The sequence below is a fragment of the Oncorhynchus mykiss genome, chromosome 14 (genome assembly GCF_013265735.2).
Source record: "Oncorhynchus mykiss isolate Arlee chromosome 14, USDA_OmykA_1.1, whole genome shotgun sequence".
Taxonomy (NCBI): domain Eukaryota; kingdom Metazoa; phylum Chordata; class Actinopteri; order Salmoniformes; family Salmonidae; genus Oncorhynchus; species Oncorhynchus mykiss.
Genome location: NC_048578.1, coordinates 33185772 through 33210561, shown reverse-complemented (window position 1 = coordinate 33210561; position 24790 = coordinate 33185772). Strand labels below are relative to the sequence as shown.

Sequence of the window (24790 nt, the reverse complement as noted above, 5' to 3'; positions counted from 1 at the left end):
GGAGGAGAGAGGTAGGGTGTTCAACAAGGGGAGGGGGGGAGGTCGGGAGAAAGGAGAGAGGTAGGGTGTTCAACAAGGGGAGGAGGGGGGAGTTGGGGAGAAAGGAGAGAGGTAAGGTGTTCAACAAGGGGAGGTGGGGAGAAAGGAGAGAGGTAGGGTGTTCAACAAGGGGAGGAAGGGGGGGTTGGGGAGAAAGGAGAGAGGTAGGGTGTTCAACAAGGGGAGGGGGGAGGTGGGGAGAAAGGGGAGAGGTAGGGTGTTCAACAAGGGGAGGTGGGGAGAAAGAAGGGAGGAGGACGGAGGAGAGGGGTAGGGTTTTCAACAAGGGGAGGAGGGGGGAGGTGGGGAAAAAGGAGAGATGTAGGGTGTTCAACAAGGGGAGGAGGACAGAAGAGAGAGGTAGGGTGCTCAACAAGGCGAGGAGGAGGGAGGTGGGAGAAATGAGAGAGGTAGGGTGTTCAACAAGGGGAGGGGGGGGGTGGGGAGAAAGGAGAGAGGTAGGGTATTCAACAAGGGTAGGAGGGGGGAGGAGAGAGGTAGGGTGTTCAACAAGGATAGGAGGGGGAGGAGAGAGGTAGGATGTTCAATAGGGTGAGGAATGGGGAGGAGAGAGGTAGGATGTTTAACAAGGGGGAGGAGAGAAGCAGGGTGTTTAACAAGGGGGAGGATGGGGAGGAGAGAGGCAGGGTGTTTAACAAGGGGAGGGGGGGGGAAAGGAGAGTGGTAGGGTGTTCAACAAGGAGAGGAGGACGGAGGAGAGGGGTAGGGTGTTCAACAAGGGGAGGAGGGGGGAGGTGGGGAGAAAGGAGAGTGGTAGGGTGTTCAACAAGGGGAGGAGGACGGAGGAGAGGGGTAGGGTGTTCAACAAGGGGAGGAGGGGGAGGTGGGGAGAAAGGAGAGAGGTAGGGTGTTCAACCAGGGAAGGAGGTGGGAGGAGAGAGGTAGGGTGTTCAACAAGGGGAGGAGGGGGGAGGTGGGGAGAAAGGAGAGAGGTAGGGTGTTCAACAAGGGGAGGAGGGGGGAGGTGGGGAGAAAGGAGAGTGGTAGGGTGTTCAACAATGGGAGGAGGACAGAGGAGAGGGGTAGGGTGTTCAACAAGGGGAGGAGGGGGGAGGTGGGGAGAAAGGAGAGTGGTAGGGTGTTCAACAAGGGGAGGAGGACAGAGGAGAGGGGTAGGTTGTTCAACAAGGGGAGGAGGGGGAGGTGGGGAGAAAGGAGAGAGGTAGGGTGTTCAACCAGGGAAGGAGGTGGAAGGAGAGAGGTAGGGTGTTCAACAAGGGGAGGAGGGGGGAGGTGGGGAGAAAGGAGAGAGGTAGGGTGTTCAAGAAGGGGAGGAGGGGGGAGTTGGGGAGAAAGGAGAGAGGTAGGGTGTTCAACAAGGGGAGGTGGGGAGAAAGGAGAGAGGTAGGGTGTTCAACAAGGGGAGGTGGGGAGAATGGAGAGAGGTAGGGTGTTCAACAAGGGGAGGAGGATGGAGGAGAGAGGTAGGGTGTTCAACAAGGTGGGAAGGGGGGAGGAGAGAGGTAAGGTGTTCAACAAGGGGAGGAGGACGGAGGAGAGAGGTAGGTTGTTCAACAAGGGTGTAGGGGGGAGGTGGGGAGAAAGGAGAGAGGTAGGATGTTCAACAAGGGGAGGAGGACGGAGGTGGAGATAGGGTGTTCAACAAGGGGAGGAGGTGGGGATAAAGGAGAGAGGTAGAGTGTTCAACAAGGTAAGGAGGACGGAGGAGAGAGGTAGGGTTTTCAACAAGGGGAGGAGGACGGAGGAGAAAGGTAGGTTGCTCAACAAGGGGAGGAGGGGGGAGGGAGGGGAGAAATGAGAGAGGTAGGGTGTTCAACAAGGGGAGGAGGCAGGAGGTGGGGAGAAAGGAGAGAGGTAGGGTGTTCAACAAGGGGAGGAGGGGGGAGTTGGGGAGAAAGGAGAGAGGTAAGGTGTTCAACAAGGGGAGGTGGGGAGAAAGGAGAGAGGTAGGGTGTTCAACAAGGGGAGGAAGGGGGGGTTGGGGAGAAAGGAGAGAGGTAGGGTGTTCAACAAGGGGAGGGGGGAGGTGGGGAGAAAGGGGAGAGGTAGGGTGTTCAACAAGGGGAGGTGGGGAGAAAGAAGGGAGGAGGACGGAGGAGAGAGGTAGGGTGCTCAACAAGGCGAGGAGGAGGGAAGTGGGAGAAATGAGAGAGGTAGGGTGTTCAACAAGGGGAGGGGGGGTGGGGAGAAAGGAGAGAGGTAGGGTATTCAACAAGGGTAGGAGGGGGGAGGAGAGAGGTAGGGTGTTCAACAAGGGTAGGAGGGGGAGGAGAGAGGTAGGATGTTCAATAGGGTGAGGAATGGGGAGGAGAGAGGTAGGATGTTTAACAAGGGGGAGGAGAGAAGCAGGGTGTTTAACAAGGGGGAGGATGTGGAGGAGAGAGGCAGGGTGTTTAACAGGGTGAGTAGTGGGAGGAGAGAGGCAGGGTGTTTAACAAGGGGGAGGAGGGAGAGGAGAGAGGCAGGGTGTTTAACAGGGTGAAGAGGGGGGAGGAGAGAGGTAGGGTGTTTAACAAGGGGGAGGATGGGGAGGAGAGAGGCAGGGTGTTTAACAGGGTGAGGAGTGGGAGGAGAGAGGCAGGGTGTTTAACAAGGGGGAGGAGGGAGAGGAGAGAGGCAGGGTGTTTAACAGGGTGAGGAGGGGGGAGGAGAGAGGTAGGGTGTTTAACAGGGTGAGGAGGGGGAGGAGAGGCAGGGTGTTTAACAGGGTGAGGAGGGGGAGGAGAGGCAGGGTGCGGTGGAAGTTGGCAGAGCTAGAGGATGTTTGTCAGACCAGACTGTGTCCTTATTTCATGTCCTCTCTGTGTCCTTATTTCATGTCCTCTCTGTGTCCTTAATTCATGTCCTCTGTCCTTATTTCATGTCCTCTCTGTCCTTGTTTCATGTCCTCTCTGTGTCCTTATTTCATGTCCTCTCTGTGTCCTTATTTCATGTCCTCTCTGTGTTCTTATTTAATGTCCTCTCTGTCCTTATTTCATATCCTCTCTGTCCTTATTTCATGTCCTCTCTGTGTCCTTATTTCATATCCTCTCTGTCCTTATTTCATGTCCTCTCTGTGTCCTTATTTCATGTCCTCTCTGTCCTTATTTCAAGTCCTCTCTGTGTCCTTATTTCATGTCCTCTCTGTGTCCTTATTTCAAGTCCTCTCTGTGTCCTTATTTCATGTCCTCTCTGTCCTTATTTCAAGTCCCCTCTGTGTCCTTATTTCATGTCCTCTCTGTGTCCTTATTTCATGTCCTCTCTGTCCTTATTTCATGTCCTCTCTGTGTCCTTATTTCATGTCCTCTCTGTCCTTATTTCATGTCCTCTCTGTCCTTATTTCGTGTCCTCTCTGTCCTTATTTCATGTCCTCTCTGTGTCCTTATTTCAGATTCAGCTGTTGATGCTTGACTTTTAGAACTGTGCAACAACGTGCTACGTACATGTAGATACGTTTGGTCACACTCTAACTGGTAAGACATATTATCTTAATCAACAGGTGTGTGTGTGTGTGTGTGTGTGTGTGTGTGTGTGTGTGTGTGTGTGTGTGTGTGTGTGTGTGTGTGTGTGTGTGTGTGTGTGTGTGTGTGTGTGTGTGCCAGCATGCGTGCGTATATGGCTGCTTCATTCATGGTGTCATACTCTCCATGAAGAGATGAGACTGTATTAATGGTAGGTGGTGAGAGGAGAGTCTCCATGAAGAGATGAGACTGTATTAATGGTAGGTGGTGAGAGGAGAGTCTCCATGAAGAGATGAGACTGTATTAATGGTAGGTGGTGAGAGGAGAGTTTCCATGAAGAGATGAGACTGTATTAATGGTAGGTGGTGAGAGGAGAGTCTCCATGAAGAGATGAGACTGTATTAATGGTAGGTGGTGAGAGGAGAGTCTCCATGAAGAGATGAGACTGTATTAATGGTAGGTGGTGAGAGGAGAGTCTCCATGAAGAGATGAGACTGTATTAATGGTAGGTGGTAAGAGGAGAGTCTCCATGAAGAGATGAGACTGTATTAATGATAGTTGGTGAGAGGAGAGTCTCCATGAAGAGATGAGACTGTATTAATGGTAGGTGGTGAGAGGAGAGTCTCCATGAAGAGATGAGACTGTATTAATGGTAGGTGGTGAGAGGAGAGTCTCCATGAAGAGATGAGACTGTATTAATGGTAGGTGGTGAGAGGAGAGTCTCCATGAAGAGATGAGACTGTATTAATGGTAGGTGGTGAGAGGAGAGTCTCCATGAAGAGATGAGACTGTATTAATGGTAGGTGGTTAGAGGAGAGTCTCCATGAAGAGATGAGACTGTATTAATGATAGTTGGTGAGAGGAGAGTCTCCATGAAGAGATGAGACTGTATTAATGGTAGGTGGTGAGAGGAGAGTCTCCATGAAGAGATGAGACTGTATTAATGGTAGGTGGTGAGAGGAGAGTCTCCATGAAGAGATGAGACTGTATTAATGGTAGGTGGTGAGAGGAGAGTCTCCATGAAGAGATGAGACTGTATTAATGGTAGGTGGTGAGAGGAGAGATATTCTGCCCCACTAGGCTTTTCACTGATCCTGTACCATGTGTGTGTGTGTTTGTGTGTGTGTGTGTGTGTGTGTGTGTGTGTGTGTGTGTGTGTGTGTGTGTGTGTGTGTGTGTGTGTGTCTTCGGAGTGATAACGGCACCTTAAGGAACGTCCTGATTGCTTTTCCCTGAGTGGTTAGTGGGCCTGACGCCTGCTGGTACATTATAAATCATTTACTGTCATTTTGGAATGCAATATCCTTCTCTAAAATCCTTCCTGTTATTCTCTCTCTATTGTTATTGGACAGTACTCCTGCCTGCCCTATGTAGCTAGCTGCTAGCCACTGAGGCTGAGCCGGGAGGGCGAGGAGGTGGGGGTGAGGTGGAAGGAGATGTCAGGGAGGGAGGTGTCAGGGCTGGCACCGCTGGGGAACACCAGGAGGATGGCTTATTAGGATTTACAGTGTTGCTGCTGTCACTGAGAGGAGAGTGATACCTACGCTCTAGTTTATACCTCCTTATCTCCATCCCTCTCTCTCTCTGTCTCTCTCTGTCTCTCTCTCTCCCTGTCTCTCTCTGTCCCTCTCTCTGTCTCTCTCTCTCTCTATCTACCTCTCTCTCTCTCTGTCTCTCTTTCTCTCTCTCTCTCTGTCTCTCTCTCTCTCTATCTACCTCTCTCTCTCTCTGTCTCTCTTTCTCTCTCTCTCTCTGTCTCTCTTTCTCTCTCTCCCTCTCTCTCTCTCTCTCTCTTTCTCTCACTCTCTCTCTCACCCTCTCTCTATCCCTCTCTCTCTCATCCCTCTATCTCTCTCCCTCTCTCCATCCAGCTCTCTTTCTCTCTCTCTCTGTCTCTCTCTGTCTCTCTCTCTCTCACTCTCTCTCTTATCCCTCTCTCCATCTATATATCCCTCTCTCCATCCATCTCTCTCTCCCGGTCTCCCTCTCTCCCTCTTTCAATTCAATTCAATTCAAGGGCTTTATTGGCATGGGAAACATGTGTTAACATTGCCAAAGCAAGTGAGGTAGACAACATACAAAGTGAATATATAAAGTGAAAAACAACAAAAATTAACAGTAAACATTACACATACAGAGGTTTCAAAACAGTAAAGACATTACAAATGTCATATTATATATATATATATACAGTGTTTTAACAATGTACAAATGGTTAAAGGACACAAGATAAAATAAATAAGCATAAATATGGGTTGTATTTACAATGGTGTGTGTTCTTCACTGGTTGCCCTTTTCTTGTGGCAACAGGTCACAAATCTTGCTGCTGTGATGGCACACTGTGGAATTTCACCCAGTAGATATGGGAGTTTTTCAAAATTGGATTTGTTTTCGAATTCTTTGTGGATCTGTGTAATCTGAGGGAAATATGTCTCTCTAATATGGTCATACATTGGGCAGGAGGTTAGGAAGTGCAGCTCAGTTTCCACCTCATTTTGTGGGCAGTGAGCACATAGCCTGTCTTCTCTTGAGAGCCATGTCTGCCTACGGCGGCCTTTCTCAATAGCAAGGCTATGCTCACTGAGTCTGTACATAGTCAAAGCTTTCCTTAATTTTGGGTCAGTCACAGTGTTCAGGTATTCTGCCGCTGTGTACTCTCTGTTTAGGGCCAAATAGCATTCTAGTTTGCTCTGTTTTTTTGTTAATTCTTTCCAATGTGTCAAGTAATTATCTTTTTGTTTTCTCATGATTTGGTTGGGTCTAATTGTGCTGTTGTCCTGGGGCTCTGTAGGGCGTGTTTGTGTTTGTGAACAGAGCCCCAGGACCAGCTTGCTTAGGGGACTCTTCTCCAGGTACATCTCTCTGTAGGTGATGGCTTTGTTATGGAAGGTTTGTGAATCGCTTCCTTTTAGGTGGTTGTAGAATTTTCTGGATTTTGATAATTAGTGGGTATCGGCCTAATTCTGCTCTGCATGCATTATTTGGTGTTCTACGTTGTACACGGAGGATATTTTTGCAGAATTCTGCGTGCAGATTCTCAATTTGGTGTTTGTCCCATTTTGTGAAGTCTTGGTTGGTGAGCGGACCCCAGACCTCACAACCATAAAGGGCAATGGGCTCTATGACTGATTCAAGTATTTTTAGCCAAATCCTAATTGATATGTTGAAATGTATGTTTCTTTTGATGGCATAGAATGCCCTTCTTGCCTTGTCTCTCAGATCGTTCACAGCTTTGTGGAAGTTACCTGTGGCGCTGATGTTTAGGCCAAGGTATGTATCGTCTTTTGTGTGCTCTAGGGCAACAGTGTCTAGATGGAATTTGTATTTGTGGTCCTGGTGACTGGACCTTTTTTGGAACACCATTATTTTGGTCTTACTGAGATTTACTGTCAGGGCCCAGGTCTGACAGAATCTGTGCATAAGATCTAGGTGCTGCTGTAGGCCCTCCTTGGTTGGTGACAGAAGCACCAGATCATCGGCAAACAGCAGACATTTGACTTTGGATTCTAGCAGGGGGAGGCCGGGTGCTGCAGACTTTTCTATTGCCCGCGCCAATTCGTTGATATAAATGTTGAAGAGGGTGGGGCTTAAGCTGCATCCCTGTCTAACCCCACGACCCTGTGTGAAGAAATGTGTGTTTTTTGCCAATTTTAACACCTTCACTATTACAGTGGAACGTTTTACCCAGGAAATTGTCTAAAAGGGATTGAATTTGTTGTTGCCTAATTGTTTTTTGGTAGGTTTGCAGACTGCATTCCTTCCATCTACAGCATTTCTTAATGTTACTCAGTTCCTTTGGCTTTGATGCCTCATGAATGAGTATTGCTCTGTTTAAGTAGACTGTGATTTTGCTGTGGTCTGATAGGGGTGTCAGTGGGCTGCTCTCTCTGCTCTGCTCTCTCTCTCCCTCTCTCTCTCTTTCTCTCTCTCTCTCTCTGTCCCTCTCTCTCCCTCTCTTTCTCTTTCTCTCTCTCTTTTTCTCTCTCCATCTCTCTCCCTTTCTTCATCTCACCCTCCAACCCTCTCTCTATCTCTCTCTCTGTCTCTCTCTGTAACGGAGAAAGTGTTCTGTCATGTCTTTATTTGTAGTAAAGAGAGGTAGAGAAACAGAATCTGAGAGGAAACATGACATTTTAATATATTCATGTTATTGGAAGTCATTAAAAACTGTTGATAGTGTAGGTTTTTGTGTTTTTCATTTTCTAAACAGTTATATAATCTTCCTTTGGTATGTATTTTGTATGTAATGTGAGATGGGGACATGTTAGAGACATTTTGTTAGTGAGCTCAGTGCCATTTTAATCAGTAAACGGTCTGTGACTAAGTAGTGCAACACTTTACGCCAGCGACTCGGCGAGCCCTTGATTGTGTAGATTGATAGCAAGGTAAGTGCACTATCATGTTTATGTGTTCTGGTTTTATATCACGACAGAAAATGCCCTCGTCACCAGTCAATAGAACATTTGTGAATAAAAAAAAATGAGAGCAAACTGTTTTTCTGTCTCTCTGGAGTCATTCATTTTCCTGTGATCTTTTTTCTTCACTGTATCCAGCAGGCACGGGATGGAAGATCTGACGAGAGGGAGAGAGGACAGTGAATGAAGACCGTAAAGAAAATAACTATCGCCACTTTTTCAGTTTTATCTGCTCAGCTCCAGACTGATGAGTGGATCTAAAGGTGCTGGACTGTCGGGCTGATAGACGGGAAGACAGGGGAAAGGGAAGACAGGGGAAGACAGGGGAAGACAGGGAAGGGAAGAGAAGAGGGAAGACTTTGTGAGCTGAGGAGGAGACCCGACGTGCATGTTGGTCACTTGCAGTTGTTGCTGAGACTCACTCAGACGGACCATGTGGTTTTTGCCAAGGAGAAACTGTCGCCTCTCCTCTCAGCAGCAGGACCATGGGGTCTGGCATGGTGCCCACATACCCAGCGCCATCTCCAGCCTCAGCATCACCACGTCTTTCTGGATCGTAACTTCTTCCTGGTGCTTGGTGGCCGTCCAAACCCAGGCCTACCAACCCACTGTGAACACGCAGTATGGGAAACTCCGGGGGGTGAGAGTGCCCCTACCCAGTGAGATACTGGGACCAGTGGACCAGTATTTGGGGGTCCCATATGCAGCCTCCCCAGTGGGGGAGAAACGCTTCCTGCCCCCCGAGCCGCCCTCCTCCTGGTCCGGGATAAAGAACACCACCCACTTTGCCCCCGTTTGCCCCCAGAATATTCACAACGCCGTGCCAGAAATTATGATGCCCATATGGTTCTCCTTCAGCCTGGATATAGTGGCCTCTTACATACAGGATCAAAACGAGGACTGTTTGTATCTAAACATCTACGTTCCTACGGAGGATGGTGAGTGGGTCGGGTATACGAGTACTAAACCAAACTCTTGAATCTCTTTTCTAGCTCTTATTCTATCTCTCTCTGAGCCTGTGTGTCACTACTGTAGCATGCCGTGTTGTCCTCCCTGTGCATGCTGTGTCTGTGTCCCCCACCACCACCATCTCCAGCCTCCTCATTCTGACTTGATCTTCCATGGGAGACATCTATTTTCATCAACTCTCCCTTTCCATGCCACCGTTTGAGGTTCCTCTTTGTGTTGATACCCCCCCCCCCAAAAAAAAAATATATATATATACTACACAAAATGGTTGAAAAACCAATCAGATGTTGAAACAGATTGGGCCTAGTACTGTACCTTGATGCACTCCCTTCCCTTACTGTCGTGAGTGTTCTGGGGAAAATATGATTAGCTATAAGCTATTAAACAATGATCTTCTGTAGGGTTGGTTGGTGAAATATTCTGGTACACTCAAGGCCTGTGGCATCAGACTAGACCATGTAGGACCCCTTACTTTCATATTCTTATCAAGAGTTTGTCTTTGCGGTCTTGGTGAACTATAGGTTACAAGTGCAACAGACAAAATAATACAATATTTTGACTGAAGACCTAGAGTACCAGTCAAAAGTTTGGACACACCTACTCATTCAAGTATTTGCCTTTATTTTTACCATTTTGTACAATATAGAATAAGAGTGAAGACATCACAACTATGAAATAACACATATGGAATCATGTAGTAACCAAAAAAGTGTTTAACAAATCAAACAATATTTTAGATTTTAAGTAGCCACCCTTTGCCTTGATGACAGCTTTGCACACTCTTGGCATTCTCTCAACCAGCTTCATGAGGAATGCTTTCCAACGGTCTTGAAGGAGTTCCCACATATGCTGAGCACTTGTTGGCTGCTTTTCCTTCACTCTGCAGTCCAACTCATCCCAAACCATCTCAATTGGGTTGAGGTCGGGTGATTGTGGAGGCCAGGTCATCTGATGCAGAACTCCATCACTCTCCTTCTTGGTCAAATAGCCCTTACACAGCCTGGAGATGTGTTGGGTCATTGTCCTGCAAGTCCCACTAAGCACAAACTAGATGAGATGTTTATTTTACTTTTTCTATTTCACCTTTATTTAACCAGGTAAACTAGGTGAGAACACCTTTATTTAACCAGGTAAGCTAGGTGAGAACACCTTTATTTAACCAGGTAAGCCAGGTGAGAACACCTTTATTTAACCAGGTAAGCTAGTTGAGAACACCTTTATTTAACCAGGTAAGCTGGGTGAGAACAAGTTCTCATTTACAACTGCGACCTGGCCAAGATAAAGCAAAGCAGTGCGACACAAACAACAACACAGAGTTACACATGGAATAAACAAGTGTACAGTCAATAACACAATAGAAAAAAAAAATTAATAAAATGGGCTATTTATACCTGCTCAGATAGCTGATGTTTAAAGTTAGTGAGGGAAAAATAAGTCTTTACCTAGCATAGACTTATAGATGACCTGGAGCCAGTGGGTCTGGCGACGAATAGGTAGCAAGGGCCAGCCGACGAGATCATACAGGTCGCAGTGGTGGGTTGTATATGGGGCTTTGGTGACAAAACAGACGGCACTGTGATAGACTGCATCCAGTTTGCTGAGTAGAGTGTTGGAGGCTATTTTGTAAATGACATCCCCAAAGTCGGGGATTGGTAGGATAGTCAGTTTTACGAGGGTATGTTTGGCAGCGTGAGTGAAGGAAGCTTTGTTGCGAAATAGGAAGCCAATTCTAGATTTTATTTTGGATTGTAGATGCATAATATGAGGCTGGAAGGAGAGTTTACAGTCTAGCCAGAAACCTAGGTATTTGTAGTTGTCCACATATTCTAAGTCAGAACCGTCCAGAGTGGTGATGCTAGTCGTGCGGGCGGGTGCGGGGAGCGAACGGTTGAAAAGCATGCATTTGGTTTTGCTAGCGTTTAAGAGCAGTTGGAGGCCACAGAAGGAGTGTTGTATGGCATTGAAGCTCGTTTGGAGGTTTGCTAATGCTGTGTCCAAAGAAGGGCCAGATGTACAGTGGGGCAAAAAAATATTTAGTCAGCCACCAAATGTGCAAGTTCTCCCACTTAAAAAGATGAGAGGCCTGTAATTTTCATCATAGGTACACTTCAACTATGACAGACAAAATAATAACTGGCTGACTAAATACTTTTTTGCCCCACTGTATACAGAATGGTGTCGTCTGCGTAGAGGTGGATCAGGGAATCACCCGCAGCAAAAGTGACATTGTTGATATATACAGAGGAAAGAGTCAACCCGAGAATTGAACCCTGCGGTACCTCCATAGAGGCTGCCAGAGGTCCGAACAACAGGCCCTCCAATTTGACACACTGAACTCTATCTGAGAAGTAGTTGGCGATCCAGGCGAGGCAGTCATTTGAGAAACCAAGGCTGTTGAATCTGCCGATAAGGATACCGAAAGCCTTGGCCAGGTTGATGAAGACTTCTGCACAGTACTGTCTTTTATCGATGGAGGTTATGATATCGTTTAGTAAATTGAGCGTGGCTGAGGTGCACCCGTGACCAGCTCGGAAACCGGATTGCACAGCGGAGAAGGTATGGTAGGATTCGAAATGGTCAGTGATCTGTTTAGAAAGGCAGGGCAGGATGGATATAGGTCTATAACATTTTGTGTCTGGAGTGTCACCTGCTTTGAAGAGGGGGATGACCGCGGCAGCTTTCCAATCTTTAGGGATCTCGGACGATACGTAAGAGAGGTTGAACAGACTTGTAATAGGGGTTGCAACAATGGCGGTGGATCATTTTAGAAAGAGCGGGTCCAGGTTGTCAAGCCCAGCTGATTTGTACGGGTCCAGGTTTTGCAGCTCTTTCAGAACATCTGCTATCTGTATTTGGGTGAAGGAGAAGCTGGGGAGGCTTGGGCAAGTAGCTGCGGGGGGGTGCAGTGCTGTTAGCCGGGGTTGGGGTAGCCAGGAGGAAAGCTTGGCCAGCCGTAGAGAAATGCTTATTGAAATTCTCGATTATCGTGGATTTATCGGTGGTGTTACCTAGCCTCAGTGCAGTTGACAGCTGGGAGGAGGTGTCGTGGAATATTCTAATCAAGTGAGAGAGACTGTTATTTTTTCAAAACATCATCTTGATTTAATATTGATTAATTATTGAAATAATAAAGCTGGTCGATCCCACACTCTGAAGTGTGATGCCGAGAGCTCAATGAGCACAACTGAGCCACAGTCGTTTATAGTTAAGACATCTGGAATACGTCAAAAGGTTAGGATTTGTATGTGAGGAAGGAGTATCCCCCGGCCAGATAGCATTTACTGTGAAGACTGTTACAATTGTACAGAAACCAGGCCCAGGACCCTAAGACAAGGTTCCTCCCATCAGCCGTCCAGAAACATCTCCTCCCTGGTACCTCACCGTATACAAGTACCAACTCATTCTATAGAATGCAAGCTGTAGGTTTTATCACCAAGTCATCATAAATCAACCCCCAGAAGCCTAACTCAGTCCCACAGAAACAGATGAGAGTACTGAGAAAAATTCATTGATGCATAAACAGTATGAAAACTGTAATTTTTCTACCATAGATGGCGTATCGCTGCAGAATACTGTGGTAGCCATTCTGGTTAAATGTGCCTTGACTTCTAAATAAATCAACGATAGTGTCACCAGCATAGCACCCCCGCACCATCACACCACCTCCTCCATGCTTCACAGTGGAAACCACATATGCGGAGATCATATGTTCACCTACTCTGCGTCTCACAAAGACACGGCAGTTGGAACCAGAAATCTCAAATTTGGACTCATCAGACCACAGGACAGATTTCCACCAGTCTAATGTTCATTTCTTGGCCCAAGCAAGTCTCTTCTTATTATTGGTGTCCTTTAGTTGTGTTTTATTTGCATCTATACGACCATGAAGGCCTGATTCATGCAGTCTCCTCTGAACAGATAATGTTGAGATGGGTCTATTACTTGAACTCTGTGAAGCATTTATTTGGGCTGCAATCTGAGGTGCAGTTAACTCTAATGAATTTATCCTCGGCAGCAGAGGTAACTCTGGGTCTTCCTTTCCTGTGGCGGTCCTCATGAGAGCCAGTTTCATCATAGCGCTTTATGGTTTTTGCAACCGCACTTGAAGAAACTTTCAAAGTTCTTGAAATGTTCCGTATTAACTGACCTTCATGTCTTAAAGTAATGATGGACTGCCGTTTGTCTTTGGCTATTTGAACTGATCTTGGCATAATATGGACTCAGTCCTTTAACAAATAGGGCTATCTTCTGTATACCACCCCTACCTTGTCCCAACACAGCTGATTGGCTCAAACACATTTAGAAGGAAATAAATTCCACAAATGAACTTTTAACAAGCCACACCTGTTAATTGAAATCCATTCCTGGTGACTTCCTCATGAAGCTGGTTGAGGGAATGCCTAAAGTGTGCAAAGATGTCATCAAGGGTGGATACTTTGAAGAATCTCAAATATAAAATATATTTTGATTTGTTTAACACTTTTTTGGAAACTACATTTAAAAATATATATATATATATTTAACCTTTATTTATACAAGCATTTCTCATTGAGATTGAGAACATCTCTTTTCAAGAGAGACTTGGTCCAATAGCGGCAGGGGGAGCAAAGTTTCAGACAAAACAGCTTACATACACTAACACAACATTAAACAAAACTATAAACACACATACAGTACATCAATTACACATTACGTTAAAAACACGAATGTCGAATGACACGAATGACTAAAAAAAAAAGCTGTCCTAAAGACAATTACACTCTTCTGTGACATATACAACTCCACCAACGGAACTAGATCATCAAATGTTTTAAATGTTCAGGAGATAATTCATGATTCCATATGTGTTTAATTCATAGTTTTGATGTAGAAAATAGTAAAAATAACAAACAAAAAACTTGAAAGAGTAGGTGTGTCTAAACTATTGACTGGTGCTGTACATTTCAATCCATTAAGACCCACACAGCGAAGCTTGAAATGGTAAGTTGTCCCAGTATCATAATGATACAAAATATTGCATACAATTTCATTGAAATTTGAACAGCAAATACTGTTGTCAATGTGCTGGAACAGGCATTGATTTGAGGAAAGCTACTGTGTGGTGGTAAGGGGTCTTATATAGAAGTGCATGTGAATATGGGCTTCTTGTGTTCCGACGTGCAGCAAATTCATTCCACCATTTTGGAATATTTCTGCAGAAACACCCCCAGTTACTCTCTGGACAGACCCTCTGTCGTTGTTGTTGATGAGGGAGGGAGGGAGGAATGGGGGGGTTGGGGGGGGTTTGGCTCAATCTGAAGTTGTTGCATGTCACCTTCCAGGTCTTTTCCAGAGCCTTCTGTTATTTTGTAGTTTTTTTTTATTCATTTTACAGTCAAAAGAATATCCAAGGAATGTGCCAGGAAACCCAACAAGAAAATGTGTAGAAAAGGAGGTATGTAAGACAGACAACACGGTGGGAGTGGAAGAGAACGAGACAGGAGAGAGAATGCCTCCTCTCTAAAGCCAGATATCAGCACCTATCAACCTTCAAATCAAACTGTTAATTGGGCATGAGCAGTTGACCTACAGTTCTCATTAACCTGGACGCGCGTGTGTGTGTGTGTGTGTGTGTGTGTGTGTGTGTGTGTGTGTGCGTGCGTGCGTGTGTGCGTGTGTTTGTGTGTGTGTGTGTGTGTGTGTGTGTGTGTGCGTGCGTGCGTGCGTGTGTGCGTGTGTTTGTGTGTGTGTGTGTGTGCGTCTGCGTGCATTAAGTTGTCGGGAATTCCCCCTGTAACATTAAGTCCCTAAAGATTGAATGCTTTGCATGTGTTTGTCATCAATAGGTTTGATTTGTATATGAAAGCACTGTATTGTATGTATTTTATTTAACACACAACTTAATTGTTTATCAAAACCAATTCAAACATGACAATGTGGATGGAATTGGTCCAACAAGTCAGTAATTGACTTCCAGGCTAAATCACGACGACAAACAGATCAATTCTTCTGAATGGGAATAACAAGGCTGATTCAATCAGAAGCAGAACTGCCAATTTAAAGTCATGTAACACAAATCAGAGTTAAAGGGGCAATCTGTGATTGGTACATCCTTTTTTTCCGACTTAAATCAAATCAATTGTTTGTTTTTTTCTTCTAATCCTGGATTGCCCCTTTAAAGTTATGTAAAACTAAATCAGGGTTGGAATGAGAGGAACTTCAGTCATTTTTGTGTATTCTCTGATCGAACATAAAGAATTATTGCAAGAATTTGTCAAAGGAGACAGGAAAATAAATAATTTGAGGCTGTTGATTGCATCTTCACACAACAGTCGAGGAATGCATTCCAAATGCCACTCTAGTCCCTACATAGTGGACTACAGGGCCAATAGGGTGCTATTTGGGATGTAACAAGTTCTGTCTGGAAATCATAACTCACAACAAGCAAATATTCTCCTGCAGAGAGAAAGATGCATCACCGTGTTGAGATAGATTGGATTAGAGTCATTACACCTCTTGGGATTCATACAAACTTTGATATTACTTTCAATACAGCGAATGAATGGATACAAACCATTGTCAATATACTGTAACTATTATTTGCCTTTTTCTGCAACAACAGTAAGTTCTGTACTGTCATTTCCAGGAGCCACAGGTAAAGTCATTGTTTTAATCACAGCAAAAAGGCCACGAATCTTATATTTGCCAAAAGCCAGTTAATTGACCTATAAACATTGTCATTATCAGAAGCCTTAATATTAAAGCTCATATTGAACCTAAATTTAACGTTCTGTTAGTTTGAGCAGTCGGAAATCTCAGACACGTTACGTTTGAAGCTCAGCAATTAACCTCGCCTAGTGATCTTGCAGACGCACACACACACACACACACGCACACACGCACACATGCACACACACACACACACACACACACACAGTCCCGTTCACTTTAGTAAACCAATTTAGTTTGAGACAGACGGAGCCCCCCCCAGGCGTTTCTGAATTAGTCCCAGTAGTAGAATACACACAGAAATATCCCTTTAATATTCAACCTCCACTTGGAAACATTTTCAATTAACTTCCTCATGTTTCGTAATGAGGAAATGGTTTATCATATGTTTGCTATGTTGCTTTTGTGACATATGATTGTGCTGAAGGGGTGACTGTGAATGTGTCTTAAATGGCACCCTATTCCCTATATAGTGCACTACTTTTGATCATGGTCCATAGGGCTCTTGTCAAAAGTAGTGCACTATGTAGGGAACAGGGTGTGATTTTGGGACGTGCTTAGTGTGGTCCATGGCCTCTCAGCTCAACACTAGAGCTGTAATTGTCTAGCTCATTGAAATGGAAAGGGTTGCTGGGACAGTTTAAATGGTATTCTGAAATGTTTCATTTGGAATAACTTTGGTCTTCCTTGAAGTTTGTTATCTAATGCATGGATATACAGCATTGATTATTATGTTGTGCTACAGTATGTTGAAAGCTTCTCGTGATGCGAGCTTCGGTAAACTTCAGCAAGTATGTTAATGAAATAATTGGATCTAGTCATGATTCTGCTCTAGAAGGAGTGTAAGGATAGTCACCATCAAATCAGGTCATTCCTTTTACAACAATGGGATTCTAGAGTGACATGATAATCCATGCAGTACATTCTAGAGTGACATGATAATCCATGCAGTACATTCTAGAGTGACATGATAATCCATGCAGTACATTCTAGAGTGACATGATAATCCATGCAGTACATTCTAGAGTGACATGATAATCCATGCAGTACATTCTAGAGTGACATGATAATCCATGCAGTACATTCTAGAGTGACATGATAATCCATGCAGTACATTCTAGAGTGACATGATAATCCATGCAGTACATTCTAGAGTGACATGATAATCCATGCAGTACATTCTAGAGTGACATGATAATCCATGCAGTACATTCTAGAGTGACATGATAATCCATGCAGTACATTCTAGAGTGACATGATAATCCATGCAGTACATTCTAGAGTGACATGATAATCCATGCAGTACATTCTAGAGTGACATGATAATCCATGCAGTACATTCTAGAGTGACATGATAATCCATGCAGTACATTCTAGAGTGACATGATAATCCATGCAGTACATTCTAGAGTGACATGATAATCCATGCAGTACATTCTAGAGTGACATGATAATCCATGCAGTACATTCTAGAGTGACATGATAATCCATGCAGTACATTCTAGAGTGACATGATAATCCATGCAGTACATTCTAGAGTGACATGATAATCCATGCAGTACATTCTAGAGTGACATGATAATCCATGCAGTACATTCTAGAGTGACATGATAATCCATGCAGTACATTCTAGAGTGACATGATAATCCATGCAGTACATTCTAGAGTGACATGATAGTCCATGTACTACATTTCTACAATAGTACAGAACATGTTGATTGTGCGTTTCAGTTTCTGTCCCTCCTGTTACTTTCTTCGTAATTGTAGAATAATATGTGTCAGTTGTGTGTGAAGTTATGGACTCCATTGAAACACCTCTAACAGTTATACCTTTATATTGGAACAGAGTCATACACCTACCAGGGATCTGTTGGTACAGTATCTACAAACCCTTTAATTATAACAGCTATATTGTGAAGCTCCAATCTCTTCATGAACATGGATCCTCAAGAGGTACACTGATTAATTCTGAGGAAGAAGCGTGGCATTCGGCTTGCGATACAATGGTTGTATGATTGTTGCCAAGCAACAATAAGCAGTCGTGATAGGAGCGCGTCATGCCTTTGTCTTGTTTGTCAGCACTCAATTGAATGATTTCAGGTCCAGTTCAGCATCCCTAGACAATGATGTGAGGAGAAAAGTTCAGGTACCATTACAATGAAAATACATAAGGCTACATACTATATACTGAATGAGCCAAACTATACCAACAGAGAGAAGGAAATAGTATGATGACACCGCTCAACAAGTATAACGACACAAGGCGAGACACCGCTCAACAAGTATAACGACACAAGGCAAGACACCGCTCAACAAGTATAACGACACAAGGCGAGACACCGCTCAACAAGTATAACGACACAAGGCGAGACACCGCTCAACAAGTATAACGACACAAGGCGAGACGCCGCTCAACAAGTATAACGACACAAGGTGAGACACCACTCAACAAGTATAATGACACAAGGCGAGACGCCGCTCAACAAGTATAACGACACAAGGCGAGACACCGCTCAACAAGTATAACGACACAAGGCGAGACACCGCTCAACAAGTATAACGACACAAGGCGAGACACCGCTCAACAAGTATAACGACACAAGGCGAGACACCGCTCAACAAGTATAACGACACAAGGCAAGACATCGCTCAACAATTATGACGACACAAGGCGAGACACCGCTCAACAAGTATAACGACACAAGGCGAGACACCACTCAACAAGTATAACGACACAAGGCGAGACACCGCTCAACAAGTATAACGACACAAGGCGAGACACCGCTCAACAAGTATAACGACACAAGGCGAGACACCGCTCAACAAGTATAACGACACAAGGCGAGACACCGCTCAACAAGTATAACGACACAAGGCTAGACACCGCTCAACAAGTATAACGACACAAGGCGAGACGCCGCTCAACAAGTATAACGACACAAGGCGAGACACCGCTCAACAAGTATAACGACACAAGGCGAGACACCGCTCAACAAGTATAACGACACAAGGCGAGACGCCGCTCAACAAGTATAACGACACAAGGCGAGACACCGCTCAACAAGTATAACGACACAAGGCGAGACGCCGCTCAACAAGTATAACGACACAAGGCGAGACACCGCTCAACAAGTATAACGACACAAGGCGAGACGCCGCTCAACAAGTATAACGACACAAGGCGAGACGCCGCTCAACAAGTATAACGACACAAGGCAAGACACCGCTCAACAAGTATAACGACACAAGGCGAGACGCCGCTCAACAAGTATAACGACACAAGGCGAGACACCGCTCAACAAGTATAACGACACAAGGCGAGACCCAGATGCAGAAAAGGGAGATTATAGAATTGTGGAACTCGCACTTCTCGTCTTTCACAAATAGTTGGTTCTCCAGGAGGCGCTGGAGGACTTGTCGAACATGGAGGATGTGTTCTTGGGCAGAACAGGGGGGAAAAAAACAAGATTACGTCGAGGTAGACGAACACGAAATGATTTAACATGTCCCGGAGCACATCGTTTACCAGGGCCTGGAAGACAGCCCATTGGTGAGACCAAACGGCATGACCAGGTACTTATAATGTCCACTGGCAGTGTTGAAAGCGGTCTTCCACTCATCTCCTTCGCGTAACCAAATCAGGTGGTAGGCATTCCGAAGGTCCAGCTTGGAAAAGAAAGCAGCCCCCTGGATAGGTTCGAAAGCGGAGGAGAGGAGAGGAGTGTTAGGGGTAACGATTCTTGATCGTTATGTCATTAACTTGTTAAGGATGCTGGGAATTTTCGCAGCTTTTTGTCAATGCACGGATGCAGGGTCTAATCCTTTTCCACAAAAAAAACCCTGCGCCGGCAGGGGATGCAAAAGGACGAATGCTCCCAGCATCCAGAGAGTCCTCAATATACTCCTGGCCTTCGTCGCCGGGCCGGATAGAGAATATAGCCGACCACAAGGCGATGTGGTGCCTGGGAGAAGGTCAATGGCACAATTGTAGGGACGATCCAGGGGAAAAGAAGTAGCTGTGCCTTGCTGAAGACCTCCAAGAGGTCATGGTACCTTGGGGGGACGTCAGAGAAATCCAAGGGTTTGATTCAACCCTGAGGAGGATGTCTCAGGAATGCTGAGCTGCTTTATCCTCTCTGGGATATGTGGTAGCGTCCCACCTCGCCAACAGCCAGTGAAATTGCAAGGTGCCAAATTCAAAACAACAAGAATCTCATAATTAAAATTCCTCTAGCATACAAGTATTTTACACAATTTTAAAGGTAAAATTATCCTTAATCCAGCCACAGTGTCTGCAAAAATGCTTTACAGTGAAAGCACCACAAACGATTATGTTAGGTCACCACCAACTCACAGAAAAACTCAGCCATTTTTCCAGCCAAAGAGAGGAGTCCCAAAAAGCACAAATATATTATCCAGAAATCTAGTGGACCCTCATTAGCATATGGTTTGATTGAGTAGAAATCAGCTAATGGCATACCTGAGCAGACAGTATCCCCAAAGTGTTGCTTGAGAACACTGAACACTGCCTTAACATCTGTGACAACAGGGTTGTTACGCATCCAGACTTTGGTCACATCCCGTGCCCTCCCCATAAGCCTAGACATCACCTCCCCAACATTCTCAGACCCAGTGTAACCCCTCTTCTCTAGGTAGACTCCCATTAGCTCCTCCCACTCCAGGACAGATTACTTATCTGAGCCATCACCCCTAAAGAAAGGTGGAGCACTAACCTCTGACTTCACAACCAGATTCAGTTTGGACGCATCAATAAAAGTTGACCCACATTGCTCAGGCAGGGGAAACTGCTGGGGTTGGTGAGGGGAACGGGCAGGAGAAAGACTTGAAGTCCCAGGCTGCAGTAAACTCGCTCTGATAGGTTCTCCTATCTCTGAACCAATCTGCTTAATAAGGTCACTAAGCTGACTCGGCGGTGTCCCATTATTACTGAGGACTGGGGATGATGGTACATCAAGAGGTGGGATACCCTGGTCAGGTGGAGTAAACAGCCTACCCCTCCCAGTGCTTGTAAACTCAGGACTAGCAAACACTCTACTCCCAGGAGCTGACTGTACAAATGGTGTAAATGCAAGGACACCCATCCCTCTACCCACACTAACATCCCCAGCATAACTCATCTTATGGACTTGAGAATCTTCCATGGCTCAATAGAGCACTAAAATACAATGTAATTTACTGCAGACAAATACAAAAAATTGCAATAAACAAATTCCCTCAAAACATGCAAATAAACACCAATACCCTTATCTAGTGAATATGCTACTTTCACCTTCACTATTTACAGTATACATTCACTTATAGCAAACCATCAACAAGTGTGCATGCGCAAATCGCGCATCTCATCCACATGCACAGTGGTCGGCTTGAGCTGACCAGTCGGCAGGTCGCGGCATCAGTTTGTAGCGTGGTTCGTTCTGCGTTGTGTACTTTTAATTAGGACGCTGCCACAACTGAAGGTCTGCTAGTTGAATTATTTTTATTTGTCCTGCACACAAAGAGACAACACACATTATGTTAACCCTTGGCACAGTCACAGCTCTCAGGCACCTCGCTAGCCGAAGGTCAGGCAAAAGAGAACAATAAGGGGGTACGGAAATATTTTGGACCAAACCAAAATATACAAAACTTTTACAATCACGTGTATGTACAATATTGATACATATGCATACCAATAATATGCATATATTAGCATCTGGGACAGAGTAGCAGCTAGTTTACTCTGGACACCTTATTCATCCAAGCTACTCCATACTGCATACCCAGTCACCAAGAAGTTAAGGAAATGACAGAACGGACTCCATCCCAGGATTGAAAACGTGCTCCAGTCAATAACGGGGATGTGCTTTTGGAGCCAAGAAAATCCCAAAACATGGGGGGAAATCAATGATGAGATGCTGTATTGATCAACTGTGATTTCCTGATACCCGCAGATTAACGGGAACAATGCTGTGGGTAACTCTTCCAATGGATCGGCCATCCAGTGCTCGGATGTCCATGGAAACAGAGAGGAGTCACACCCATGTCACACCCTGACCATAGAGAGACAATTTTTAGTCGGGGTGTGACTAGGGTGGCAGCCATTTCCCCACTGTGTTTTGTGGGATATGGTTTTGAGTTAGCGCATGTAGCACCTCTGATGTTATGGTTAGTTGTTGGTTTCCTTTTGTTTTTGTAAGTTTCACTAAAATTAAGATGTGGAACTCAGAGCACGCTGCACCTTGGTCCGTCTCTCCACACAGCCGTGACAGTCCATAATACTCTCATCTGCCCCAGAGTCAATGAGAACCCAGTGAGACTTAGACAGGTCTCCCCACAGCAGGATCACATAAAAAGGGAGTGTGGGTAATGTGTGGGTAATGGCTAACAAGAGTACTTATACATACTAAAGAAATAGGCATCTTAACAGTGCAGGTCCTTCAGCCCCATAGTACAGACAATAGTTGGAGCTCACCCTACGTGACCGTTCCCTAGGCGATAATCTAGCTCTGCGCAGTTGCATAGGTTTAGGAGTAACAGACTCACCCGTTGCATATGTTTCTCGAGGGAGCTTCAGTTCTTCTCAGAAATGCACACTTCTCGAGGGAGCTCGGGTGGCTTCAGTTCTTCTCAGAAATGCACACTTCTCGATGGAGCTCGGGTGACTTCAGTTCTTCTCAGAAATGCACACTTCTCGAGGGAGCTCGGGTGGCTTCAGTTCTTCTCAGAAATGCACACTTCTCGAGGGAGCTCGGGTGGCTTCAGTTCTTCTCAGAAATGCACACTCCGGCGTTCTCATAATCGAGGACCAATGGTAACTCCTGAGCTGCGAGCTCATCTTTTATTTCCTCTGACAGTCCGTGAAGGAAGGTATCAAGGCACTCTCGGTGGCCAATGTGTGAAAATCTACCTCGTAGTCTGCCACACTACGGGAGTTCTGATGTACCTTCAGAAGTTTTCGGGACGTCTGTCTCCCGGGCACCGGAGTATCGAATACCTTCCTCACCTCCCCAATGAAATATTCCAGGTTATGGCAAACGGCAGATTTTTGATCCCAGACAGCCATCGCCCAGGAGAGCGCCCTTCCGGACATTTGCGTAATTAGATACGCTATCTTCGATCGATCCGAAGGGAATGAAGATGGCTGAAGCTCAAAAATGAGGGAGCATTGGGAAAGAAACGCCTGCCAGGTTCCAGGATCCCCAGCATATCGCTCCGGAGGTGGTAAGCGGGGTTCTCGGGGAGCTGGGGTAGGTTGAACAAACCCACTACTAATAGAGAAGCTACTGAGTGGCTGGGAGGTCTCAGATGTTAACACCTTGAGCCCCAGGTCGTGGTGTTCTGCCAGAGGTCAGAACCCCTTCATCAGGTTTTGAAGAAGCTCATCATGTCTCTTAATGGTGACTCCTCCTGTCTCTTAATGGTGGCTCCTCCTGTCTCTTAATGGTGGCTCCTCCTGTCTCTTAATGGTAGCTCCTCCTGTCTCTTAATGGTGGCTCCTCCTGTCTCTTAATGGTGACTCCTCCTGTCTCTTAATGGTGGCTCCTCCTGTCTCTTAATGGTGGCTCCTCCTGTCTCTTAATGGTAGCTCCTCCTGTCTCTTAATGGTGGCTCATCCTGTCTCTTAATGGTGACTCCTCCTGTCTCTTAATGGTAGCTCCTCCTGTCTCTTAATGGTGGCTCCTCCTGTCTCTTAATGGTGACTCCTCCTGTCTCTTAATGGTGGCTCCTCCTGTCTCTTAATGGTGGCTCCTCCTGTCTCTTAATGGTAGCTCCTCCTGTCTCTTAATGGTGGCTCATCCTGTCTCTTAATGGTGACTCCTCCTGTCTCTTAATGGTGGCTCCTCCTGTCTCTTAATGGTACCTCCTCCTGTCTCTTAATGGTGGCTCCTCCTGTCTCTTAATGGTAGCTCCTCCTGTCTCTTAATGGTGACTCCTCCTGTCTCTTAATGGTGGCTCCTCCTGTCTCTTAATGGTAGCTCCTCCTGTCTCTTAATGGTGGCTCATCCTGTCTCTTAATGGTAGCTCCTCCTGTCTCTTAATGGTAGCTCCTGTCTCTTAATTGTGACTCCTCCTGTATCTTCATGGTGGCTCCTCCTGTATCTTAATGGTGGCTCCTCCTGTCTCTTAATGGTGGCTCCTCCTGTCTCTTAATGGTAGCTCCTCCTGTCTCTTAATGGTAGCTCCTCCTGTCTCTTAATGGTGGCTCCTCCTGTCTCTTAATGGTGGCTCCTCCTGTATCTTAATGGTGGCTCCTCCTGTCTCTTAATGGTGGCTCCTCCTGTCTCTTAATGGTGGCTCCCAGCAGGGAGACAGAGTGATGGAGCTGGTCCAAGTCTGCCGTGTCAGTCATGGCCGGTTCGTACTATAACGACACAAGGCGAGACCCAGATGCAGACACGGGAGGCAGATGGTTTGAGCTCTGATATTTATTATAGTTCAAGTGGTAGGCAAAAGGCAGGTCTGGGACAGGCAACAGTTCATACCCAGGTCAGAGTCCAAAACGGTGCAGGTCTGCAGGCAGGCACGAGGTCAGGGGCAAACAGAACGGTCAGGCAGGCGGGCTCAGAGTCAGGACAGGCAAGGGTCAGAACCAGGAGGACGAGAAAAAAAACAGAGACTGGGAAAAAACAGGAGCTAGGAGAAAACTACTGGTTGACTTGGCAAACAAGATGAACTGGCACAGACAGGAAACACAGGTATAAATACACAGGGGATAATGGGGAAGATGGGCGACACCTGGAAGGGGGTGGAGACAAACACAAAGACAGGTGAAACAGATCAGGGTGTGACAACACTGGCACAAACTGTCCATCACTACACATAAAGCATGATATTGTTTTCTTTTTGTTCAGAATCCTCAAGCGCCATTGGAGCTATTTTAAGAAAAGCTGCTGAAACTCCTGCTGTATTATTCAGACTGTGCAGTGACCTGCCTATTATAGACAGAGAAAACCTCACCACACACTGTGAAGAAAGACCTGTCTGTCTTAGCCCAGAATATGAAGAGGAGAGAGATTCATACAGACAGAGATACAGAGTGAAAGGGAGAGAGAGATAGAGAGAGAGTGAGAGATTCATACAGACAGAGATACAGAGTGAAAGAGAGAAAGAGAGAGAGAGAGAGAGAGAGAGATTCATACAGACAGAGATACAGAGTGAAAGAGAGAGAGAGAGAAAGAGAGAACCCAATGAGCACAGACTTCTATTCCACATTGGGTCAACATAATTTATTTGAAA

General features: G+C 45.7%; 1 protein-coding gene across 3 annotated transcripts in view; it reads left to right on the top strand.

Moving 5' to 3' along the window:
• LOC110515721 (neuroligin-3) overlaps positions 1-24790 on the top strand; it is a 450353-nt gene that overhangs the window by 130759 nt on the left and 294804 nt on the right. The window contains exons 2-3 of one of the 3 annotated variants that reach the window (XM_036943365.1): positions 8015-8814; positions 14220-14279. In XM_036943365.1, coding sequence (XP_036799260.1) covers positions 8310-8814; positions 14220-14279 — 565 coding nt within the window. In that variant the 5' untranslated portion in view covers positions 8015-8309. The remainder of the gene's footprint in view (positions 1-8014; positions 8815-14219; positions 14280-24790) is intronic. The other 2 variants (XM_036943364.1, XM_036943363.1) reach the window with 2 other exon arrangements.